Below are 15,943 nucleotides of genomic sequence, written 5' to 3'. Positions count from 1 at the left end.
GTTTTGATTGTTTTTTAAATGAAATAAATGTGCCTTTGTTTATGCTTCATTATGCTGATTTTTATGCTTTTTTTGCTATCTGCTTTTTCTAATTATGTTTTTAGACTAAACAGAATTTTGAAAGTAAATGTTTCTTTGATTGTAGAGATCTGAAAATTATCTTCAAATTCTACTCAAGGGTTTCTCCCAAAGCAGGTTTTTTGTAAATTATTACTCCGGACTAGCATTTTGTGAGATTGGTCTGGTCTCATCTCACTTCCCATGAATTTTTAAACTAATATGCAAATATGAACTTGATTGCTAACTTGGGTTTTTGTTTTTGTTTTTTTAGATTTTATTTTTTTATTTTTTAATGATGTTATTTATTTATTTAACAGGGAGAGAGAGAGAGCGAGAGAAGGAACACAAGCAGTGGGAGGGGAAGAGGGAGAAGCAGGCTCCCCACTGAGCAGGGAACCAATCTGGGGCTCAATCCCAGGACACTGGGATCGTGACGTGAGCTTAAGGCAGACGCTTAACTGACTCAGCCACCCACGCACCCCAGATTTTATTTGAGAGAGAGTGTGAGTGATTGAGAGAGAGTGAGAGACAGAGAGAGAGGAGTGGGGGAGAGGCAGAGGAAGAGAATCTCAAGCAGACTCTGCACTGAGCACAGAGCCCAGCTCGGGGCTCCATCTCACAACTCTGAGATCATGACCTCAGCTGAAACCAGGAGTCAGATGCTTAATCAACTGAGCCACCCAAGCGCCCCTAACTTGGTTTTTTAAAATTACACCTTTAATTTTGAGATCACTGTAGAGTCATATGCAGTTGTGAGAATGCAGAGTTCTATATACTCTTTACTCAGTTTACCCCAACAGTAACATGTTCCAGAACTAGAGTGCAGAGTTGGAATCACAGTATTGACATTGATACAGTCAAGATGCAGAACATCTTCATCACCACAAGGAGCCCTGGGTTGCTCTTTTTTTTAAAAAAAAATTTATTTGTTTATTTATTTATTTATTTATTTGAGAAAGAGAGAGCATGAGGGGGGAGGCAGAGGGAGAGGCAGGAGCAGACTCCCACTGAGCAAGGAGCCCGATGCGGGACTCAATCCCAGGACTCTGGGACCATGACCCGAGCTGAAGGGGGACACCCAACTGACTGAGCCACCCAGGCGTCCCATGGCCGCACCTACCTCCCTCTCCTGCCCCCAACCCCCATTGGAAACCACTAGTTTATTTTCTCCATAATTTGTTTTTATGAATGTTATATATAGTATATGACCTTTTGGCCTTGGCTTTGTTTATTCAACATAATTTCCTGGAGATTCATACAGCTATTACTGTGTGTATCAATACATTGATCCTTTTTTATTGCTGAGTAGTATTCCATCCTGTGGATGTCCCACTGTTGTTTATCCATTCACCTGTTGAAGGACATCTGGCTTTTTTCCAGTTTGGGGCTATTACAAATGAAGTTGCTATAAACATTTGTGTATAGGTTTTTGTGTGGATACAGATTTTCTTTTCTCTGGGATAAATGCCCAGGAATGCAATTACTAGGTCATGGGGTAGTTAAATGCTTAGTTTTTAAGGAAACTACCAAACTGTTTTCTAGAGCGGCTATTCCATATTACATTCCCACCAGCCATGTAAGTTCTTCAGTTTCTCTGCATCCTCATTAGCATTTGGAGTTTGTGCTATATTTTGTTTTAGCCATTTTGTTAGGTGTGTAGGGGTATCTCATTATGGTTTTCGTTTGTATTTGTCTCATGGCTAATGACATTGAATATCTTTTCGTGTGTTTATTAGCCATCTATAGAGTCTCTTTGGTAAGATGTCAGTCCTTGTCTTACCTGTTTTCTGATTGGATTGGTTTTTTATTTTTTTTCTGTAGAGTTTTGAGAATTCTTTACATATCTAGATATTTGATTTGCAAATATTTTCCCCCAGCATGTAGCTTGTCTTCCCAGCCTCTTCATAGGGTCTTTTGCAGAGTATAAGTTTTAAATTTTGATAAGAGTCAGGAAAAGATGGAAATCTTTTCCAGAGATTTTTTTCCTCTCTTCTTAAAAAAGTTTTACTACATTGAAGTACTGTTCCATTTTGAGTTTGTTCTTGAGTAAAGTGTGAGGTCAGGTAAAGCTTCTTTTTTTCTGTTTTTCTATAGATGTCTAGTTGCTGGAGCACCATTTGTTGAAAGGACTCTCCTGCACTGAACTGTTTTTGCACCTTGGTCAAATGTCAGTCGGGCATATTTGTGTGGGCCTCTTTCTGGGGCCTCTGTTCTGTCCCGCTGGTCTGTGTGTCTGTTCTTCCATGAGAAGACGCTTTAACCTCTCTGTCTCCTAGCATACAGCGCCAAACAGGAATTCCTGTTCCTGACAGCCATGCCAGATGCGGGGAAGTTGCCCAGACAGAAGCACTTTCCTGAGGAACTGAAGGTGGGCACAGCAAGGCAGAGGGCACCATCCCCTCTGACTCGGTCAGCCGGGGAGGGCAGGGCTGCTGCTTCCCGATTGAGTTGTGGTGTCCCCTTCTCACCCCCTCTGGCCCCAGTGGGTACCCCCATCCCATGGAACTAGCCTCCCCTCTGTCCAATGGTCACATCAGCTGGTATCCTCTGACCACCACATTCTGCTGTGGAGTTGTGGCTTGTGTCACTTCGGCACATTTCCGCTCATCTTTTTAGCTTCTCTTTGGAGGTGGCATGGTCGCATCTATTTTTATGTTCCTCACAGCACTTTGTACACCATGGATCCTCTCTAAATGTTGATTGTGTTGAATTCCTGAGCAGTGGAGAAGGAGCCTTGCCAGGGGAATGGAGGATGTTGGGCTAGGTCAGGAGAAAACCAAGGGAGTGGGGAAAGGTCTGTGGCCCAGAATCATGGACTTTTAAAGGTAGAAGGGTTCTTGGAGAGAAGAGCAGCTAATCTCACCTCCGAATGGCATGGTTGAGAGGACAGAGTTTAGGGAAAAGGCTAATCGTCCCAAATCACAGGGGAGTTAGTGGCAGGGCCTGAGGCTGCTGACTTTTACCCAGCGCTCACCTTCATTGATATTCTGACTCTTTCTCCTCAGGCTCCTTTTACACAAAAATTCCCTAATCGTTCTCCAGCCGTGATGGGGAGCACACTCTTGAGATTCCCCTCTCACTTGCTAACCGCTGTTCTGGGTCTGGAGTTTGGGTTGCAGGTACACCACAAGGAATGAAATGGTGGACCAAGCAGTAAGACATTAATGAGCCCAGCATTAAGCCATAGTGAAAGAGACAGTTCCTGTCCTTGATTTGCAAGGTAAAGACAACAGATTAGATCCCAACAAAGTCTAGAAAGTGTGCACCTGGTCAGAGTGAAGTGCTATTGGAGTTTACAGGCTGCAAGACAATGATTGATGGGTCAAGTCTGCAGAATTCTCTGAAATGCTTTTAGGTTGAGGCTTTCCAGGGCAAGGAAAGAGAGTGGATGGACACCAGAGACAGGAAACCAGAAAAACCTGTAGGAAGTACGAGGGTGGCCTTAATAGAAGGAGGTAAGAAAATAAATGTTTAGCTACTGGGATCAGTAATGACACGGAGGTGGGGCGAGAGTTTCGCAAGAGGAATGCAGTTGCTCTGAGACCGGGTCCTGTGAGGATGCCTGGCTTGTGAAGAACAATAGTGACCATCCGAGGGGGCACTGTTGAGGGATGGAGGAGTGCTCTTCCCACAACGACCGTGGGCCTGCGGGAATTAACCATGGTTGGAAATGCTGCAGCAGAACATGCCTTGCAGTCCACAGAAGACTTTACTGGGTTTTATAATCTTACTGGTCCTCAAAAACAGCCCTCTGAGCCGTAAGTATTTTTGCTCTCACTGCGCATGTGGAAAGTGAGGCTCACAGAACAGAGCCAGTATGTCAGGGACAGCAAGTAGTGGGCTCGGACTTTCAACTGCATGTCCTCTGCCCCCTGCTCTTGCTACCCTGTCCCCTTGATGCTCAGGAAACTCGGATGCAAGGTAAAGGGAGTGGGAAGCATCGGTCAGACGTGATTCTCTGAAACCTGGAGTCATTAGATGTTTAAACTCAGCATCTGTCTTCCCAAAAGAAGGGTGACTTATAAATGCGATCAGGTTGTGTAGCTCACCTTTCAAAGTTTATTTCGTGCAGCTGTTGAATCAACATGTTGTACGCCTTAAGCTGATACAATGTGTTTCACTTATACTTCAGTTTTTAAAAACTGCAAAAGAAAGTTTATTTTGTGCGAAATAGAGCTGAATTTTTTAATGGAAAATAATGGAAGATAGTATCAGTCATTAAAATTGGTTTAGTGTATTTGCAAAGGAGGAAAACAGAAAACTGTGCCAGTCCATAAGCACAATTGAATGAGAAATGGTTTTTCTTTATATACAGTGCTTACGCTTGAAGACAAATGGATTTGAAAATGAGGGAGATTTTTCTGCAGTTTCTCAAGAGAACTTGTGCCCTGTGATGTACGGCTCTTGAGTGTCATCCGCAGTCCAGGTTAGACCTGAGGTTTAAAGCAGTTGGAATAGAGTGAGGAGAGGAGAGAGAGACCATGTCGATAAGTGAGCAAGAGCTGGGGTCGGGGAGGGAATGAGGTTAAATTAGACTCCACTTATGAAAACAGGAAGGCAAGGGCCAGGGTAGCAGTCTCATGCTCGTGCTTGTGCTCCCTGGGGAGGAAGGGAGGTCTCTGTGAAGGATCAGAGCTGGGTAAGTCTGCAGGTGCCCACTCTCACTTCCAGAATGTGTTGACCTCAGGGAGCAGCCCTTAGGAATTCCCAAGACACTTCCCTTCACCAGGGAAACCCAGGAAATTCAGTCAAACACGTGAGGAGGTATGTCAGGGAGTTTGGTTACGGCAGATCCATGAGGAAAGAGCAGGGAGCTGGGGTGCTGGGGTGGAAACCTCTGTTGTCCCAATATTTCCAGTGTCCTTGTTCTCATATGTTCTGGAAGGGCATGTCCTCCTCCCCATTTTGTAACTGACCCAGTCCCTGGGGGAGGACTGGTTTTACAACTGCCCCGTAAATGGATTGCCTGAAAACCCTAGTGCATTTTAAGAGATAGAAGGGCATTTTGGTCCATTCAATAAAGTTAAGTTAGGAGACCGTCTGGTTTGAACTCTTGGGAAGAAGTTCTGTGTAACTTAAAGGGAATGAATAGACAATAAACAGCAGCAGAAACATTTCAAAATGCTGTGGAAAAGGGCCACAACTAGAGGTGGCCAAAGGAGTGGGGTTGGAGGAACAGACTCTTTATTTAGAACTGCCTTTGGGGATGCTTCTTGAAAAGCCGGGCGATGTCTGTGGGCAGACATTCCACCATGATGCGAACAGGGAGGGGTTAACAAGCCACTGAGGACAGGGTATCACCGAGCTGCTGGCGTGCCTCCCTCTGCCGGCTCTGTCTCCCTCACCTCCTGCCCCCCACCTCTGCGTGTGCACACACACGTACGCGGCAGTGCCACACACGTTCTTCCTCAGCTGAGGCTTTCCCAGTGTCTCCACAGAACACTTGCAACTGCATCCAAGCACAGAGTAAAGACTCGATAAATATTTGTGAAACAGTTCATTCTGCCGAGTGACAGAGCAGTAGAATTTTGAAACGGTTTTTTAACAAAAGCCCTTTTCTGTTACAGATACTGTGTTAGGTTCTAAAACAGCCCAGAGGGTATGTGTCATGATTTGGAACTTGAGCTTTTTCATCTTTTTTGGTTTTTTAAGTCAACTTTCTCTTAAGAAGGAAAGTCAAATGAACCCATTTTGCGTCCACTTTCCTTGCCAACCATACTGACTCAACTCAGATTTATTGGGTAGTGGAAAGGCCCTGAGGCCACTTCAGGAAGTGGCTGGAAATGGTGGCTGTCACTTTGTAGAAAAGGAGAGGAAGGAAAGATGAGAAAGGACCCATGCTGGTAAGAAAGGGACAGGTGAGCCCTGGAAGGAAATTCAGAGGGGGTTCTGGCAGAGTTGTGACTTTTGGTTAGTGAAGATCGTGCTGAAGGAAGAGAGACAAAAATGTGCTGTATTTGCAGAGCCAACTTTGGATACAGATAGTACCCAGATGTGGTAGAAATCATCCACAGAGGATTTGGAACAGTTTTCTAGAACTTTCTAGAAGTCTATATAGGTGCTTCCCCACCAGCCAATATTTTTAAATGATGTATTTTATGAAGAAGGAAGATAAACTCATGTATTTTAAAGAAATATCCAACATTAAAAGGAAAAAAACAACTACGGCCCATCACAATCCATAACTCCCTTCAACCACTGTCAGAACTTTTGTATGTTTCCTTTCTTAAGACATTCATTGAGGTATAACAAATATATGGTATAAGACTCCCATCTCATGAGTGTTAAGCACACGATATTTGTAAGCAGAGGGGACGGGTTCTACTTAGTGGTGTCAGTCGTACCTAAGTGTAGCCACTGTGAGCAAATGCTGGGGCACGTCAGCGCTGGTTTCTGCTCTAAGGAGTCCTCCCACCAGATGGGAAAAACCCATGTGAGCTGTGGGGTGAAGACTCTGATCCAGAAACCCCTGCCCACCTTCTAACCTCAAATGACTTTCACCCACTGTCGCACATGAGCTCCACCCCTACCTAAGTGTCCTGAGGAAAAAGGACATTTTCTGAGCCGAGGATGCAGGTAGGAAGGGCTCCCGGCCTTCCAGGCAAATCAGCAGAGAAACTCAGACTGACCTAACCTAGAAAAATTTGTAACGTGCTGGAACGTTATGGAAAAAATCTGACCAGCACCCAGGTATTAAAAATGGGTTGTCTACAAAGAGTGGCAGTTGAGGTAGGGGTGGGTAGGGTGGGCCACGGGCTTCTCCACAGCGTTCGGTGCCAGCTCGAGCTGATGTAGGGAGAGCGATGACTCAGTATTCACACTCGAGTCGTATTCTGTGTGTGAAGGCTACAGAGGAACCATCCTCGCTACACACAGGCTAGAAAGTACACTGGTTTTGAGAGGAAAAACTGAGAGACCTGTTCCAGATAACTCTGAGGTGATCAAAACAAACCCTTCAGAACTGAGACGTCACAGAGTAAAAGCAGCCGCAGCAGTGCCCCTGTGCAGCTTGCACCCCAACCTTAGAAACGCAGCCGGAGGCCATGTCCCCCATGGTCCCCGTGGTCTGTGTCCGCTCGCTTCCAGGCCTGCTTTCCTGGCAGGCAGGGGTGTCTGGATCAGAGCCTTTGCCCAGTGCTCACATGGATTTTCCCGCCTGGTGGGAGGACTCAGCAGAAATCAGCACCAACGTGCTCCAGCGCTTGCCCACAGCCACGCTTCCAGTACAACGGATGCCACTACCACGCAGTACCCGTTCCCCTCTCCTTAAGCCTCATGACAGAGAAGCATAGCCACGTGCCTGTCACTGAGGAGATGGAGTAATGGCTTTGGCATTTTTAAAACCCATACTGACTGACCTAAGGTATGTTTTGCTAGTTAATAAACAATTCTCCCGTATACCAGAGTATCTCTGGACCACTCACCACGTGTGTAGATGACAGGTCCCTAGGTACTGTCCACATAAGTACACTCAGAATTATGTGGAGGGAAATGCTAGGGAGAAGGAAGGGGGCAGAAACTGGCCTGCACTAAAATCCCGGAACGCAGGGTATCCTGCTGTGTCCAAGACACGTGGGCCCTAATGCCTGCCATCGCAAAGTGACAGGCAGGCCTCTCTCCCGTGCCTCCTCCTTGGTCAGAGTGGCTGAGGCTGAACAAACATCCTCACATCTCTGACTGAGCTTTGGTCCAGCCCATCCATGTCACCTGAATCCCAGGCCCCTGAAGGTGAATGGTGCCTGCAGAGTCCTGCCCTTCCTGTGAGGCAGCTCTGGTTCTCGCCCTCAGCGTGTCAGCACACAGCATGAGGTCAGGGGAAAGGGCGTCCCAGGTGGCTCCTGCGGGGTTCACTCCTGTTTTCTATTGACAAAGCCCTTGTTCCCATTCTGCCTCCTTGTTGCTTGCAGCCAACTGGGAAAGTGCTTTCAGACGGCCGGCTTGTTCAGCCCCTGGTCTATATGGAGCGCCTGGAACTCATCAGAAACGTCTGCAGGGATGAAGCCCTGAAGAACCTCTCACACACCGCAGTCTCCAAGTTTGTCCTGGACCGGATATTCGTCTGTGACAAGCACAAGATTCTTTTCTGCCAGACCCCCAAAGTGGGCAACACCCAGTGGAAGAAAGTGCTGATTGTGTTAAATGGTGCGTGCAGTGCCCCGTGGATGTCTGTGGTTGGTGGACAGCAGGGTTTGCCTGGGGGTGGGGGGAGAGGGCTGTGGCCTGGGCAGGGGAGGTGGAGGGGGGCAGCAGAGAGGAGCCAAGGCAGGGACAGTTGTCCTGGAAGGGCTTATAGACAGTTCTCTGTTGGGTTTCCCGTGTTGGTGGTGTACTTTAAAAGCCGGTGGCTTAAAAGTTTTAGATACTAAAGTTTTCAAAGGGCCCCACCTGTGGTCAGAATCTCCTGTCCTCACTTTCCAGAGTAGAATCCCTGTCTCAAGCAGCCTACTCACCACCCCCATCCCCACCCCCAGGCTGATCCGTTTTCTTCTCTTCAGATGCACTGCCTTGCCTTTTACGGGCCACTAGCTCTGTCCTGGTAAGTCGAGGCTCCACACACACTGGCCTCCTGGCTGCCCCTCTGTAGTGGAAGGGCCTGCACCCATGCCTAGGAGGAGAGCCCTGCCAGGTGGGCCTGGGGGCCCCTTCACCCACAGATGAAGTATTCTGTGCCACTTGGCTAGAAAGAAGGCGTCCCCATTTTACACTGAGCTTCCATATTCAGAGGATTGAATCGACTTGCTTCAGGAAATCGGATGTTTATTTGGGAACAAATTAGGTCACTGAAAAGTGACCTCATACTCTACAGGTTTTGATTAGTCACTGCTCTTTTCGGATACCATGTTTGTTTGTTTAAACTCCAATTACCCTGAATTGGTCCAAGATAATTATGGGCTCTGTCTGTTAACTTCAGCTTCAAAAGAAACATAATTCCAGTCGACAGCAGTGTGGCTCCAGGACCGGGAATCAGTCCCCAGAGCTCCGTGGCAGGTGGCCCTGCTGTCTCTGCCCTCCAGCCCACCACTCCTGCTGCTGTTCTCAGAGTTGGTGGTCAATGGGCCTTTTCATGCTTGCTTCATTTGGCCTTTTCGTGGTTGGTTGGAGGAAACAAGGGAGACACTTGCCTCATCTTACGCTGTATAATTAATGGCTTCTTGAGTAATCTGATAGTAAGTTGGATTTTTGACATCAAAGAGTGAGGTCACAAATCAAATTTAAGACAATAAATACACAAAAGTCTTAGAAATATGCCACCACAGTACAAAGTATCAGACCTTAAAGAAGTAAACACCAACTTACAAGTGCAGGATAAAAATGGCGGCCCGTTTGCCAGGCCATAAAATAGAGGATGGTCCTTGTGGCTATCTTCAGTCGTCCCTAGAGACACCTGCACAGGGACAGTTACTTGGGCAGGTCCTGGTACAAATCTTCAGAGCTGGTTCTTTCATTATCCCCTCGAGAGCAGACGTTCATCTTTCTCATTTCATGGCCATCCATAGCACTTAGCACAGAGTTCCAGACTGGTGCTTACATACTTGGGGAAGGGATAAATCAGACAGTCAAGCCAGTGGCCACTGTGTAGATGGCCCAACAGAGATCCTTTCCTGCCAGACTCTAACATGACAGGATTAACCCAGTGATGGATGGGAAGGTTTGCTGAGGCTTGGCTAGAACCTTCATAGATGATGACGCTTTGTTTCTATTTGTCTGAAGTTGAGAAGAGAATGAAAAACCTGCCCAGTCCACCAACCTGAGAATGGGGTGCATCCAAGGTTCCATTTGGCAGCCCTGACCTGGGCACTGTGGCTTTGAGTCTGTCCTGCCTTAGATTCTTTTTGTCCTCCTTGTCCCCTGCTTCAGCTGTATCACACTGCTCCCACAGCATTGGCCAGGTTTTCCCAGAACCAGTCGGCTTTGCCACTTGCCAGTCTGGCATGTGGCGAGGCTGCCTAGGAACCACCTTAAGCTTAGGGATGTGGAGCTGGGAGAGCCAAGCCCGTTGGGGATAATGGGCCCCAACGGGCATCAGCCAGCAGTTTATTTCATGGTCCTACTCCTTTGGTATTTCCCCCAATTTCAAAGTAGAATGAATATTGCTCATTTTAGGAATCTTTTCTACACGCAGGGATCTTTTTTAAATGTCAGATTTCACCTAATTTAGGTGTGTTGCCAGGGGTAGGTTTTGACAGTGTTTCTCCCCCATGTTCCCCCCCACCCACCCCAACTCGTCTGTTTCTTCTAGTTGGCTTATGGATTACCAGAAGCTTTTCTTCACTCTCTCATCCTGCTGGCAGAAGCAGTTGGAATTCAAAGACCTAAACTGGGATTTAAGGGATGGGCTTGTGGGGATCATGGGGCCCGAGTTAAGAGAACCAGGCATCTTCCTTCAAGCGTCGCACTGAGGCAGCCAACCTGTCCTCCCTTGTTTCCTTCCCAGGGGCTTTTCCTTCCATTGAAGAGATCCCCGAAAATGTGGTTCATGACCATGAGAAGAACGGCCTCCCTCGTCTCTCTTCCTTCAGCGATGCAGAAATTCAGAAGCGGTAGGAGTAGGTTCCTAAGGGGAGGGGGATTTTGGCAAAGCCTGAGGCTCAGTTCTGTCTTTGCCATGCGTCTCAAATTGCTCCAGGGACTGCTGGGCGCTTTGGTTTACATTGGCAAGAGGCAGCCGAGCATAAGCCCAGTGTTCAGTGCATTTAAATTCACAAACCTTGATGAGAATTTCAGAATGTCTTCTCCACCCTTACCTTCATGCAGTCCTTTCAAACAAAGATTACATAATTTTCTTAATAGAAATGAGTAGTTCATTTTTGTTCTGCTTTGGTTCTGTTAAGTTTTATGGATTCCTTACTGAATATGACCTTTAGGTCACAGGAAAGGGATTTGGATTACAGGGGAGCCCCACTTAATTTTTTAATTTTCTTTCAGAGGCCTTACACCTGCTTCCATATTAGCTGCCTGGAGGGGAGGTGGTGGGGATGGGGCCTTACACAGGCAGAGAGAGTCAGACCTCACTGATCACAGCAAGGGTGGAGACTGGGCATGTTAAAAATGACTTAGCTAGTAAATTGAAAATTCCTTTCTATTAGCTGTGAAATGACCCCGCAGAACAAGACTCAGAAGGAATCTGAACACATGAGCAGCAAGTAGATGTCAGGGCACCAAATGAACTTTGACCTCCCTTGCTTTTCGGCCATTTGATTCTCGTTACTTCTGGTGCTGGTTAGTCTTCCCAGTTTGTGCCAGACCTGTAGAAGGCAGGTGTTAGATGCGGGATCAGAGAGCCTCCCAGGTAAGTGCGGTCCTGTTGTCCGCCTGAGCACGGATCTCATGGGGGCTTTTGTGAGGGAAGACGAGTTCAGGTGTGCAGGGCCCTGAGCCGGTTTCTGGCACAGAGTAGGCACCATAATTACAGCGGTGACCGATGTCATCATTGTTCTGTCAGCACCGTTACAGGCCCGTCACGCGGCTGCCCCTGCGCCATCCCTGCCACTGCTGGCAGCCCCCCTGGGCCGCCTTCCTGGAGCTGGAGCCGCAGCCTCGCGCCCCCCCCCCTTCTCTTACCTGCCCCCTGCTCTGGCTTGGCCTTCCCCTGGAGACTGTGAATTGAATTTATACAGAGGTCCCCTAAAGGAACTTCCTCTGGCCTCTGCTGTTCTCCCTCACTCAGGGTTCCTGCCCAAGAATAAGACTTTCAAACGCCCTTGAAGTTTTGAAATATTCACATATCTGTTGAGCTAAGTAGATGTCCCCACAGTGGCCCTCTGGGATGATGAGTCCTGTGGCCTGGGATGGTTATGGTTTCTGAGCCTCTCTTTCCTCACCATAAGATGGGTCAGTAACAGGCTGTGCTTCCAAAGGCGGCTGGGTGGCTTCAGAGATGCGTGTAACTCACTCCTCACAGGAGGCCGCGTTCTAGCTGCCATGGCCACTGCCGTTACAACAGGCACTCTGCCCTCGTCCTACCTCACCCTGGTTCCCACCAGTGGGCCTCAGCCTAAATGCTTGTTGCTCTTCATTTTTCTCCTTAGCTTGAAAACATACTTCAAGTTTTTTATTGTAAGAGATCCCTTCGAAAGACTGATTTCTGCATTTAAAGATAAGTTCGTTCACAATCCCCGCTTTGAGCCGTGGTACAGGCACGAGATTGCCCCTGGCATCATTAGGAAATACAGGAGGAACCGCACAGAGACCAGGGGCATCCAGTTCGAAGATTTTGTACGGTACCTGGGCGATCCAAACCACAGGTGGCTGGACCTTCAGTTTGGGGACCACATCATCCACTGGGTGACATACGTTGAACTGTGCGCACCCTGCGAGATAACGTACAGTGTGATCGGTCACCATGAGACCCTGGAGGACGATGCCCCATACATCTTACAGGAGGCCGGCATAGCCCACCTGGTGTCTTACCCTACCATCCCTCCGGGAATTACCGTGTATAATAAAACCAAGGTGGAGCGCTACTTTCTGGGCATCAGCAAACGAGACATCCGGCGCCTGTATGCACGTTTTGAAGGGGACTTTAAGCTCTTTGGATATCAGAAGCCAGATTTTTTGCTCAACTAATGTGTAGAACTGTGAATTCAAATATCTGTTAGACCAGAGGCTAACCAGGTGGGAGATGTGAGCACAGAAATGACCTGTCCTCCGTTCCATTCTTTCCGGAGACACCGCAGCCTCCCATGGACCTGGGCATGCCTCGGCCGATGAAGCTGGACCCTGACCGTTACAACTTAGTTTGGACGTAAGGTGCACTGAGGGCCCTGGCAGATCCCCGTCGGTCCCCTCCCCTATCAGTGCCATTAGGCCTTTACTCTCCTCAGGAGGGGAAAGGGGCGAAACATTTGCAGTCTGACAGTCCGGGAAGAAAAATGACATGGTGTGGAGTCATTTCCCTCAGCTGTCAAAAAGGCAGACACACTGGCAGCTCCCCTGGAGGGTGGGGTGGTCCCGCCTGTCACTGAAGGATTGCAAGAATGGCACCCAGCACTTTGAGGAGAGATGGAGAAGCTAATGGTCTGCAGAAATCGCATGGGGCTAATACAGGATCAAATCTGAGTAATAAAATGACACCTCTGGCTTTCATCTTGGCGCTGCTATAATCACAGAGGCAAACCATTCTTTCCATGAGTCTTGTTCCTATGAAACTCAGAGGTGACCCGAGGGTACTTTTCGGCAGTCCATCTTTCCAGGGTCTGTGCCTAGGTACTTCTAGTCCGTATTTCTGTGCTGCCTGCCAGACAGTTGTCTCACTCAGCCCAAGAGATACAGCTTTGAAAAGAGAGGAGTGTACATTCTTTCCCCCCGGGAGAGGGAGCATCTTGGGGGGCCTTAAGGGACACGTTGCATGGGAAGAGGGAGAGCTGGTTGGGCTCTGGCGCTCCGGCTGCTGTGGTTTGAGCACATCCGCCCGGATTACTGTTCGCCTCTTTGTCCCGTCCGGATGGACAGCGCCCACCTCCAGGGCCCTCCCCTGCGGCCAGAGGCAAGCCCGGGCCACAGGAGGGCTCAGCAGGACCCGTGCGGGGTACACATGGCAGTTTCCTTTCACCCCTGCAGAATGCTCACCACTGAACCCATTTCTGATAATGCCATCATCCTGGACTCTAAGTTGGATAATCAAGTTCACCAGCAATAAAATCCTGGGCCGAGGCGTCTTCCAGGCACGGAGGAGCAGGCCACAGCTACTATTTCAGATGTCACCCGACAGTGAGGGCCCTTGAGATACAAGCCAGGTTTCCTTGTGAGAAGTCCTAAGTGCCCGACTCTGCACGGTGCCCACGAGCCCAGCTTTTCTTCCAGGCAGCCTCAACCTCCCCTTTCTCCAAATGGCTTCCTGAGTTTGTAAATGTGAAAGTAAAAGAAAATAAAAAATATGTGCCAAACCTAACATGTGCTGCAGTTCCAGGAAAGGTGCTCCGTGACCACGTGTGGTCCTTGAGGCCTGGCGACAGTGAGGGGCGGCTCGGGCCTGCTTAGACGGTGGCCTGTGACAGGACTGTGGAGGGGAAGCCAGGCTCAAGTGTGACCGTTGGCAGCGTTGACGAGGGGCGGCCAGTGTGGTAGCCTTTCCTCCTCAGCTGACACACAAAGGATGTGGCACGAGTTATTCTTCTATAAAGTTTTAGCAGTCTTGTTAAAATCAGTTCATACCTAATGAGCTGATTACCTCTTTTCTATTTGAAACGTTAATAGTCTGAATAACATATGTGAATTTAAGGCCTTAAAGTTAGTCCTAATTTAAAAAGATAGCATTTTCTTTCAGAAACAAAAGTTTGGACCCTGGGGTGCCCGCCCTCAGCCTCCCCACCCCCCACTTCTGGCATTTAGATCTAGGTCATTTTTCTCTAGCCTTTGGTTCATTTCCCTAACATTTTGACAAATGAGTGGAGACTGCCACCACATCATCTGGGCATCCCACAGTGTGTCCAAAACTTGCGTTCCCATAACTATCCCGACCCACGGCCCCTGACCCTGCGTGGTGGCCCCCTGGAATTGTGCAGCCCCTTACCCCCCACCGAGGTCATCTGACTTGCTTCCATCTCCAGAACCCACCGCCTCCCTTCCGGGCCTGAGCAGGAGGCCATGCCTCTGTCTCCTGAAGCAGTTTTTCCCCACACTGCTGCTCAGAGGGAGCTTTACGGAAGCAACCTGGGGCAAACCTGTACTTCCTGCCAGCACCCAGGACCTCCCTCTCCCAACAATCCCAATCAGCAGGGGCCTTCTACACTGCTCTCAACAGCCCCCCACCCCACCAATGCTGTGGGGTGGGGCAGGGCCGGGCCAGAGAGGTGTCACCACCCACCCAGGAGCACAGCCTTTTCCCTCGGGGAAGGAAGAGCCGGGCTGCTGGAACGCAACTCCTGGGAAATGTCTAGGTGAGAACTCAGAGGTAACATTAAGCCAGGATTTAAAAGAAACAAGAAGCCACTCTGCCTCCCAGGAGTGGTCTGAAGACGGGGAGGGCAATCCCTAAATTTAAAAGTTTAATGATCATAGGTTGACTTAATAGGCTTGGATCTTAAATTGCTTTCTCTTATTGGATTTCTCTCCTCACACATTTTAGTTTGATTGGTCTTAGCCCTGAAAACCATTACAGCCAAGATGAAATTTGATTAGTGGCTAACTGTACACAGAGATGCGGCAGATCAGCACACGCAGGCACTCAGCCTCCAACTCGGGTTCGTGGGAGGAAGAGCCGCTGACCGGGGAGGGGTCCCAGAAAGTTCTCAGGGATGTTGGTTTCCCATCCCCGACACTCGACCCTTCACCCTACCCCCCACCCCGCTCCCCCTCTAAGCCCCAGCATGGCCTGTTGCAGTTGGAATCTCCAGAAGCAGGAAATAGCAGAAACCTGGATTAGGAGAGGGGAATAATCAAGATGGCAGCTGTGTGAAAGGAAGCAAACCTCACCACCCATTGGATGAAATTTAAGTTACTCAAGGTACGTTTTTCAAGCCTTGCCACCAGGGTTGCTGCGTTCCAGACCTAAACCTGGAACAGCAAGCTCACTAGAGAGGAGAGGCGTGGGAAGTGCTGGAACAGGGCTGCACAAGCCCCCTGGTAAGTGGGGAGGATCGGGGAAGGTGTAGGGAGCAGGAACTGCAGCTGTGTTTCCTTGCCCCCAAGCCAGTCTCCCTGTCAATAGTAGTTACCCTAAAGCCATCTTGAACAGGGCTTGGATGAGAATACCACAACCATTATCTTTCTTTTCCTCAGGCTGAGTCACTTTACCTGACAAATCTTAATGGGCTTAATTTGCTTCAGGTCTTTTTCGATCTTATTTCCTATTGTCTGGAATCTTTAAACACTCAATTTTTGGAACAAAACAGTCTCTGTTTTCTCTTTGTCATCCTTATCCCAGGTGACAGTTACACTCAAT

General features: G+C 48.5%; 1 protein-coding gene across 7 annotated transcripts in view; it reads left to right on the top strand.

Moving 5' to 3' along the window:
- The window catches only part of CHST10 (carbohydrate sulfotransferase 10), a 29,764-nt gene extending 15,813 nt beyond the window's left edge, over positions 1-13,951 (top strand). For all 7 annotated transcript variants that reach the window (XM_008699765.2, XM_008699760.2, XM_008699763.2 and 4 more), the window contains 4 exons: positions 2,337-2,428; positions 7,968-8,202; positions 10,496-10,601; positions 12,090-13,951. In XM_008699765.2, coding sequence (XP_008697987.1) covers positions 2,337-2,428; positions 7,968-8,202; positions 10,496-10,601; positions 12,090-12,627 — 971 coding nt within the window. In that variant the 3' untranslated portion in view covers positions 12,628-13,951. The remainder of the gene's footprint in view (positions 1-2,336; positions 2,429-7,967; positions 8,203-10,495; positions 10,602-12,089) is intronic.
- Positions 13,952-15,943: the final 1,992 nt, after the last annotated feature.

Source organism: Ursus maritimus, unplaced genomic scaffold (assembly GCF_017311325.1).
Source record: "Ursus maritimus isolate PB19 unplaced genomic scaffold, ASM1731132v1 scaffold_6, whole genome shotgun sequence".
NCBI lineage: Eukaryota > Metazoa > Chordata > Mammalia > Carnivora > Ursidae > Ursus > Ursus maritimus.
The sequence above is the reverse complement of the archived record's forward strand: the minus strand, read 5'-3'. Positions and strand labels throughout refer to the sequence as shown.